This window comes from Chenopodium album, chromosome 2, assembly GCF_948465745.1.
Source record: "Chenopodium album chromosome 2, dcCheAlbu1.1, whole genome shotgun sequence".
In the NCBI taxonomy this organism is placed as follows: Eukaryota; Viridiplantae; Streptophyta; class Magnoliopsida; order Caryophyllales; family Amaranthaceae; genus Chenopodium; species Chenopodium album.
In genome coordinates, this window is record NC_137835.1 from 6,296,695 (window position 1) to 6,307,019 (window position 10,325).

At 37.2% G+C, this 10,325-nt stretch overlaps 1 protein-coding gene across 1 annotated transcript; it reads left to right on the forward strand.

Moving 5' to 3' along the window:
• The first annotated feature begins 6,796 nt into the window (after positions 1 to 6,796).
• Positions 6,797 to 10,253, forward strand: LOC145581126 (putative pentatricopeptide repeat-containing protein At3g01580). The gene is made up of 2 exons (XM_081638193.1): positions 6,797 to 6,934; positions 7,590 to 10,253. Exon 2 carries the CDS (start codon positions 7,660 to 7,662, stop codon positions 10,093 to 10,095), a length of 2,436 nt encoding a protein of 811 aa, XP_081494319.1. The 5' UTR covers positions 6,797 to 6,934; positions 7,590 to 7,659; the 3' UTR covers positions 10,096 to 10,253.
• The last annotated feature ends 72 nt before the right edge of the window (positions 10,254 to 10,325 follow it).

Genomic DNA, 10,325 nt, shown 5'->3' on the forward strand with positions numbered 1-10,325 from the left:
GGTGGTCGATGCTAAGGAAGTGGCTCATTGGATTGCAAGTGGTAGTACTCCACTCGACATGGTCATCATAACAAGAGACAACAAGGTGTACCCTGCACACTTGCCAGACCTCTCTGATTTGGCTCTATTGCCTGCTGCATTGAAGACCCTAGTCCGGAAATATCTGTTACAAGAGGGTGGTTCAAAAGGCATAGGTGTGCAACACTAAATCCCGAGGTCTATCAAGGAATTAGTAGACCCACCTTCAGAAATTCCTAGTGTAATTGAAAGGTGTTGCTTGAAGATGGGGCAACATTCCTTTGTTACTAACAGTTATAGTAACACCTTAAAGATGTGTACAACTGAATGGGGCACTCAGTTTACACTGATGGAGATGACAGGTACATGGTTGTCTAACAACCCGTTAGATGGTAGAAAAACTAGTATACGGTTAACAGTTTCCGCGACGAGTGAAAAGGGACTTAAATCTCAGCCTACATTTGTAATATGGAATTGTAGGGATATGGCTCGTGAAAGTTTCTTACCTAATCTAGCGCTACTGTTAGAGATACAGTTGCCAGATGTGATTGTGCTGCTAGAAACCCGAGTGTCCATCCACATGGCTCGACTAATCTGTCAACAGGTTAAGACACAAAGGGTAGGTGGGAGATCAAAGGTTGGAGTACTTGGTGGGTTGGTGATTATATCATTCAACAAATCATTCAACTTCGAAATCATACAGCAGAGTACAGATTCAGCTACATGGGAACTATATGCCTAAGTGTAAGAATTCCTAGTTATTGACTATATGAATTGGGAACTATGTGTAGGAAAACCTAGTGTTAGCCTTTAGGGTGTACTTTAGTAATTTACTAGTTTGTAATTGAAGGTGGCTCTTTAAACCATTGGGCTAACAATAGTGGCCTTTTGTAAGATAATCTACAATGAGTGGGTTTTATTTTAAAGTGCATTGTCTAACAATTATGTGCTAAAATATTGGGCTTTGCTTAGTGTAGCCCAAACTTTGTTGTTGAATATATGAAATGGGCCAACATTTTAAACAACAAAAACACGTATGCCTGTGTAGACACCCATTTGTGTCTCCCCAAAACCAAACCCAGTGATGAGTACCTTTCACGTCGAATCATAATCGAATGAAACGAAAGTGTGGAAAGGTCTAGTGTTGCGGAAAGTTTTATTTCTTTTCTTTTCTTTTCTCTCTGTTTTTGAAAACTTTATTTTGAGAAAACAGCCAATCCAGTTTGGTTGGTCCATGATATGGGTCCAATAGTGGTGTAGTTGGATGGGGTTTGCAAAGACCTTTCCAACGATATATTATAAGCCCAATTCCGATGAATATTGAGGAATTTATGGCCAATTTACTAAACTGGGCCCGGTTTGAGTTTTAAGTACGGCCCAATGATCTAGGGGAGGGCCTAATATGATTTATCATTCCTAATGCAATTAGGAATGGTTTTGGTCTTCTAGAACATTCTAGAAGGTTTTATCATTCTTAATTCAGTTAGGACTCTTCAGAGTTTTAATCAGATCAAATAGCATTTTCGACTGAAATTATATTATTTTATCTTCCAGTGCGGTAAAATTATCAGATTTTAGAAAACGCGTTGAATTCCGAATTGGCGTCCAACCCCAGGCCTTGGCGCCTGGAACCAGGATTGGCGCCAGACGCCAGCATTGGCGCCTAGCGCTAGCCACTGGTCCTGGCGCCAATGAGCCAGGGCTGGCGCCAAGTTAGTTTTGTGGTCTTCAGACTCTGTTTTGATAAATTATCTGTTTTGGATGATTTTCTCTATAAATATCGTATCAAATACTCCGTTTTCATTCACCAATTACCAACTATCTTCATCATTCATCATCTACATCTATCGTTCACCAATTCTCTTTATTCTTAAGTCTTCATCAACTCTCATCAAATTCTTTGAATTCATTCATCTCATTCAACAATCTTCAATATATTAATTCTCTTCATTCATTCATTCTTTCTTTTCTAAAACTTTGTTTTCTCGAATACAAAATTCCGCATTCACAAGATCTTGAAACACCTAGCCATATTCGAAGTTGCCTTCGCCCTAGACGTGAAAGGTTTTAGTTTCTGAGGGTTTGGTCCCAAATCTCTATTTCAATTATTTAATTTAATTGCTTTGATTATTATTTTCCTTGAAGTTACTAACGTGTGTATTTTGTTATTAGAAAGAGGTACGAGGCATCCACGTAAGTACTTTAATTGATTAATTGATATTATGATGTAGATATCATGTTTATATTGTTATTTTTGATTCCTAGTATCATGTCTAGGGTATTTTTAATATTAAATATGATTGCTATGATGCTTCCTATATTCTTTCTAATGTTAATTCATGTTAGTATCATGTTAGGGCTAAAGCTTTGATTTTTAATGCTTAGTGACATGTTAGGGTTTGTTATTAATCTTGTTAGTATCATGCCTAGGATCTTGCTATGCTTTAACATTATTATGATTATGATTATTATAATTGTTATTAATTATATTGATTATTTATTTATTATGTTGCCTGATGCTTATTTATTTATTGCTTGATCACCTTTTATCGAATGTTAAAGGGAATTGGTATTTGCAATCACGCTTAATAAGATAATTAATAATCTTGTTAGGGTTAATGTGATTATAATTCAAGTGATCGCCATTAATAGATTTATTTGTGCATTAAATTCAACCAACATAGATTAAACAGGTTTAGGGTTGATCCTACTGATTGTATGTTAGTCAGAAAGCGCACATGAATACGAGCAGAATAAAGTAGAGGCCTATTATTAGGGCAGGTTCAATCTCTTTTAGGTTGGATTTGTACCATCATCCCCGAACCCTTATTTGGTTCATGACCTTATGGAGTTGACGATCTCTTGGATCGTTAAGGGGTGTAACCTTCATCCCATGAACGGTTTACAAGTTCCTTAAAAACTTGTTGGCGACTCTTTTGCTCTATCTTCTTCCCTTTTGGACGCCACCGTACTTTAGTGTATGATCACAGTGGGGTTCAAGCTAGTGGGATTTTAAAGGCTTGAAATTATTCCCTACAGCCTGTATGAGTTTTTTCTTTTAAACAGGAAATCCATAACATAAAACCACATGTGAAGGCTATATTTCACACTCAAACGCACAACATGTCTAAAGAAACACATACTAATTGATTAGACGAAAATATGCTTAACACATACGCAGAACATGTCTAGAGAAAACAGATATTATTTGAAACAGTCCAAACAACTACTGGATTCTTATGACGGGCAAACTATAATCAACACCATCTGATAACTTTCCACTGTATTTACTTACGTTTTAAGGGGATGTTACTTATTTGCATGATCCTCCAATACGCCCCTGCATTACACCGACTTGAATAAAACTGGAGCAATCTTACCAAAGACGGAACCTGTCCAATCTACATCAAATTATCAAACAGACCAATTACACATAGGTGATAAAAGATGCAATCCAGACCATCACACAAGAACCAGCAGAATAGACGGAGAAAGATTATGATGTAGAGAACACTCAATACCTCCTGCATTAGCACTGCTAAAGTAATTGAATGAAACCCCGACTTCAAAACGATTGCCTCGTAACGGCTTAGAGATATGAAGATGGTCGGCGGTTTAAAGGACATATAGTTTGCGGCCGATGTTATGAAAACAACCTTCTTTAAACAGTTGGGAAAGAACACTGTTATTTCACACCGATCAATGATGGGATGAGCATCATGCAACCGCACTATCAATGCATTGAATCGATGGCATAAAAAAGAACCCGAGCAAATGATGCTATCACCAGCTTGACCCTAGAAACATATTGGCATATTTCCAATTAAAGGTATAAACAGATATCAGATGAAAAACATAGTAACAAGAATCAATATCCGTGCCCATACCGCAGAGTTTGCCTTATCAAGCTTTCGCATGAAGGGAGTTTTATCAGTCGTTGCTCGCCTCCTCTTTCGTAACCTCGAAGATGAAACACACGCACCCTGTTCATTCGATAATGGGGCTTCCATGTATCTAGCACACCTTGGATGCTGCTCACCGTACGCGACATCTAACATCTGCAGTCACGAAACATCAACATAATTAACTTAATCAAAAGTACTACATGTAAATTAACTATTACCGATTGGAAACAAACGCCCACCCCCAATTTTCCGTAGTCTCCATTCGGGGTCATTCGATCAGCCCTACATGCACTGCGGATTAGCTTCATACTCTAGACTTTAATACGAGGAAACACTCCCCAATCTACAGGGTTCCGGTTCAACCTGTCCAAGTAGAATAACTGCACCAAATAATTGTGTTATAATAGGCATTAAGGTATTCTTCAAAAACAAGCAAGGAACTGTATGGAAAACGAATACATACCACAACAAATATAGAACAGCCACCACATCCAATAGCAAAACCAGAACCATAAAACCGGCATGCGAAACTGGATATCGATTCCACCAAGCAATCAATCACAAGACCACACCAATCATAGCTTGAACAGTTCATGGCACAAGCAAGAGCGGGAATCAAGTCAACTGATAGTCGAGGTGACTGTGTTGGACACAACACCATATGAAGAGATACTATCAGAAAAAGAGTCTTAAATTCTTCTTCCTAATCCTCACCCCAAACACCCTCTAACAAATCCATTACCTTAGAATCAACAGCAATACTCTTAGAGTAATAAACACGATCACAATACCTCGAAGATTTGCTCTGCATTGACTTACCATACTTTCGAAGTATTGCCTCAACTCTTTCCCTCTCATCCAAATTCATAGTTTTGTAGCTAGGAACAGGGAGACCACCATTGGGTATACCAAGTACCCACTGCACCTGACTCTTCGAAAAAAAAAAATCTTTCCCATCACAGCCTATTAATTTCCGAGATATAGGATCTATGCGTGACATTAGCCAATAACCTATCTGCCTAGGAAGTTGCAAGTCACCAGGGATACTCAACAACCCACTAAAACCCATCTCTTTAACCCAGCCACGCCGTCTACAATCAAATCTCTGAAGTATCCTCCCAAAAGTCTCAATTCGACAGGTCAAGTTAGGAGGCTGGAAACAATAATAAAACAATTACTAATGGCACAACAACAACCAATGATTCTAGAACATACATCCACAACCACTGATTCAAGAATATACATCAACAACCAAACTTTACCCGACTACACCGTCTCCTCCGTTCTGAAAGAACAGCCTGATTTTTTTTGACAAAACCGCCAACAGACAACTCATTATCCTACAACAACAGGAAACACAGCACTGTCTTAATTAAATACATGCTAAAACCATCACTGGAACGTTATCAAACATAACTTAAACATGCAGATGGCACATAGCTTACATATATACCTGGAATAGCCCTGGAACTAATTGGAATTTTCGATAGCGAAAGTCAGTGCCTGAAACCTTTGCATCTCGAGCTTACACAAAATAGCACATGGTGTTCTTAAGGACACACTGATTGCAGCTACTTCACAAAGAAAGGGTTACCACTATACATTCAACATGTCCATAACAATACTAAAATCGAGGTAATTCGACAAATGCATTCATCTTATTCAAACAAGACGCTACTTTATCCTCAAGTCGAACCCAATTTCAAACGGTCGGGGATTACAATTTTTACAAACCGCAATCAATTTCCAATCAATCAATTCGCAGTTAACAATTAAGACTTGGTAATCGATTTTCAATCAATATGCAAACATCATACCAAAATTTAAAGAACACAACACAAGATGAAAACCCCAACTCAAAATTTTCATAATTGCATGATAAAAATCAACAATCAGAAAATTCGACAATTTTTACATTTCTGCATTCAATTTCCAATCAATCAATTCGCAGTTAACAATTAAGACTTAGCAATCGATTTTCAATCAACATGCAGACATCATACCAAAATTTGAAGAACTCAACACAACATGAAAACCCCAAAATTTTAATAATTGAATGATAAAAATCAAAAATCAGCAAATTCGACAGTAAGACAATAACACGAACCTGTTCGCCCGCATTCGCCATTAGCCGGTGAAGTTTGAAGTAAAAGCGCGTGCAAAGATTTCCAATCGGATTAAGGCACCAGTTATACGAATTAATTCAATTCTTTGAGCTCATTCAATAGCTCGTCCCCAATTCTTCAGTGTTCAGCAAATGAATCTGGATAAAATTGCTTAACCATGGTTAAATGCTATGGGTCCCACAAACAATAAATCGTTAACGGGGAGTTGCGCCCGTGAACTACTTTCATACTCTTATTCCCAAAGTTACCCTTCACCTGGGTAAGAAAATGACCTTCCTACCCTAGGATAAACATTTGAAGTTTATCCCTGTTATAAACTTGAATTTCCTCCTTCCAGGGGTGGGGGGAGGTGGCTGGGCAGTTCGATAGTGGGGGATAGGTAGAACGGTGGTGGTGGTATGGTGGCTAAGGAAAGGAAATGGAATGACTTAGGGGCGTGGAATCAACTTGGAAAACATCAAAGAAATCAGAATAATTAATTCCTTTTTCCTTTTAAATATCCCCAATTAAACGGTCCCTAAAGTGGTATGCTCAAATTAGATCAAATACGACCCAATTCATCATTATGGAGTACTACTTAGGTCTGTTCTTATACGATTATTTTCTGTTCAGTTCAACTCCTAATTTCCTTCTCTTATAAAATATTCACTTCAATTTAGCTAAGTGAATATATTCAATGAGAAGAAACCCTTATTAGTCTTAACTACTAAACCCCAGCTCTAAATTCATTTTCTAAACAAAGAGTTCAAATCATTGCACTTGGGTTTCACTCGGCCCACCCCCCGTTCTTCTCAACCCAAACCCAAACCCAAACCCAAACCCAAACCCGTTCAACTCCGGTCGCTGGTAACCACCATATTCCGGCGGCGCCTCCTTTATACCGAGGTGCACCATCTTCCTTGTTTCTCTGTGTTTGTAACTTCATTTTCAGATTCTAATTAACATATTTACTGCATAAATATTGAAACTTTAATGCTTATCCTTTAAATTAGGGTTCATTTTAGGTAAGGTCTTGAAATTATGTATGTATTGAAGTAACTGAAAATTCGTTGTGCTTATCATTTTTTTTTAATTGTGCAAGTATAGTTATTTCTGCAAGTTTATGCTGTTTACATAATTTTATAATTACGAATTTATAAGATGTTTTGATTCATTTGATGTTTTAATTAAGCATGACTCCATTGAGATACTCTGTTTTGGGTAGGTTGTATTTGCAAAAGTCTGTACTCCGTTCTAATTAATCTTATTGTTGAAATATGGCTTTGATTATTTTAATTCCCCTGATAAATTGGGTTTTATTTTTGTTAATTTTTATTATTATTGAATGTGTTGATTTCTTAATTTGTCCTGGTCATGTTTCTCAAAAAAAAAAAAAAAAATGTCCTGGTTATGATTAATTTAATTTTGTGGCTTATTAAATTGGCTTTGATTAATTTTAAACCACTGCTACTTTGAATTTTTTAGAGCAACTCCAATGGTTATGTCTTGTTATTTGTTAATTTTATTATTATTGAATGTGTTGATTTCTTATTTTGTCCAGGTTATGATAATTTATAGCAGTAGCATGATACACCGCGAATGATTCGGACTTTGGAGTTCAAATTTTTAGTATGGTGACAACTATCACACAATGTAATGTTTTCGTACCTCAACCACATCATTATGTCATCTTTAATCGACATCATTGTGTACGTGAGCAATGTAAATTTTTTAATGGGTACCGCGGTATTAGTCATGCTTCCATTTATTGCAATTCCAAGTTCAATCATACTGCTATAACACACCAAAATCAGTGTAGTTCTTTTCTTGCTTCTCACACCGAACATAATCTTACTCGAAACAAGGGTTTGATCAATGAATTATCTGTAGACGAGCTGATTAAAGAGCTTACTTATGAAGGATTCTATGTTGATGCTGTCAAGCTTTATATTGGCATGTTGGATGGCGGTTTCATCCCAAATATCTTTTATTCCTTTCCTGTTTTAGTTAAGGCGATTGGCGGTGTTTGTGATTTGAACTTGACTAGGCAAGTTCATGGGCATATTCTGAAGTTAGGTGTGATCAAGTATATATCTGTAGCAAATTCTCTTTTAAGCACGTTTTGGAAATGTGGTGCTAGTGATGATGCAATAAGGATGTTTCAGACAATGCAAGAGAGGGATTCTGTTTCATGGAGCACTATGATTTCTGGCTTTCATCAATCAAGATTGTATATTAACTCATTGGAATGGTTTACACGCATGGTTTGTGAATTCGGAATGTATCCCAATAGGGTGGCTTGCATTTCAGCGCTTTCCTCATGTACTTCAGTTAAGTCTCTAATTCATGGGCAAGAAATACATGCTTTTGTGATTAAAAGTGGGTTGGTTGTTGACGAGTTTGTTTTGAGTGGATTGCTTGAGTTCTATATGAAATGTTCTGTTGTAAGCTATGCAGAACAACTATTTCAGAGTGTTGTAGGGAGTATGAGAGAAAATACCGTGTTATGGAATGTTATGATTTTGGGGTATGTGGAGAATAGCTGTTACTCGCAGGCACTACGTTCTTTCATTGAAATGATGGTTTCAGGGGTTAAATTTGATTCTTCTACTATGGTTGCTATTCTTGTCTTGTGCTCAGAGTCCTTAAATCTAGCCTTTGGAAAGCAAATTCATGCACTTATAATCAAAACTGGTTTGGAGATAGATGTTAGAGTTGGAACCTCATTGATAGACATGTACTTTAACTGTGGCTATCCTGATTCAGGATTACAGTTATTTGACAGGTTCCATAATCATAATATAGTCATGTGGGGTACAGTAATCACAAATTGTGTTCGATGTGGATCTTTTAGAAAAGCATTAGATCTGTTTGTTGTTGGACTGGAGCATGGTTATCTGGATTTGGTCATGTTATTAGCTGCATTACGAGCATGTTCATCTCTGACAGTTAAGCTTGAGGGCATGCTGCTTCATGGGATGGCAGTTAAAATGGGGTTGGACCTAGATACATACATTGGTAGTGCCTTAGTTGATATGTATATGAAATGTCAAGATGTACCTTGTGCTCAAAAAGTCTTTCTAATGTTACCTATAAAAGATGAGGTAGCTTGGAGTAGTCTGATATCTGGATATACTCACAATGAATGCTTGGATGATGCTGTGAGAGCATTTTGCAAGATGCAAGATTGTCAAATTAGACCTAATGCAGTGATTATATCATGTCTCCTATCAATTTGCTCACATTTGTATTCAAATTTACAGTGTAAAGAAATTCATGGGTATCTGATACGCAGTGGATTTGAGACCAATATTCTTGTGAACAATTCACTTGTAGTTGCCTATGCTAGATGTGGAAACTTGGAAAGCTCGTGGAGAGTCTTTATTGGGATGAAGGAGAGAGATGAAGTTTCATGGAATTCGATGATGTTGGGGTTAAGCCTACATGGTCTTGTAGACGAAATGCTTGTTTTGTTTGACCAAATGAGAAAGAATGGCTTGAAGCCTGATCATCAAACATTTACTGCAATTCTTTCTGCATGTAGTCATACAGGAAGAGTTGCAGATGGCTTGAAGTTCTTCAAAAGCATGACAAAAGAACACATGCTTGAACCTAAACTTGAGCAGTATACTTGCTTGGTTGACCTTTTAGGTCGTGCTGGATATGTAGACCAAGCTTATGATCTGATAATTGCTGTGCCACACATTCCAGATGACCGCATTTGGGGATCATTGCTTGGCTCTTGTAAAATTCACGGTAATGAGAAGTTAGCTGAAGTTGTAGCTAATCACATCTTTGAGTTGAATCCTGATAGTATTGGGTACCGTGTACTCCTAGCAAACTTGTACGAGGACTTGGATAAATGGAACGAGGTTGTAACACTTAGATCTGAAATCAAAGGTATGGGACTGAAGAAAAGTCCTGGCTGTAGCTGGATTGATGTTAATAATCAGATTCATGTGTTTACTGCAAGTGATCAAAAACATGATCAAGTAGGAGACATATATGCCATGCTTAAAAATTTGACTGCAGAGATAATTAGGGATGGATATATCCCACAAGTGTAATTTCATGTTAATTTAATTTATTCATCTTATTAGATTTTATTCTTTTTTGGGGAGAGGGTTGTGAAAAAAATGACTGCTTTGCAGCCCCATCTTCCATGTACATTGTACACCATGATTCATGATACTGATATCAAAATTTATGCAATATTCTTGTTGAGCTTTTTGTTATTGCTAATTCATTACAAGAAAGCAAGCCTTTTGTTTTATCAAATGGAGTGTCTTAGCTTTAC

Coding starts and splice junctions, on each gene's coding strand:
- LOC145581126 (XM_081638193.1), top strand. CDS start 7,660: ATGGTGACAACTATCACACAATGTAATGTTTTCGTACCTCAACCACAT.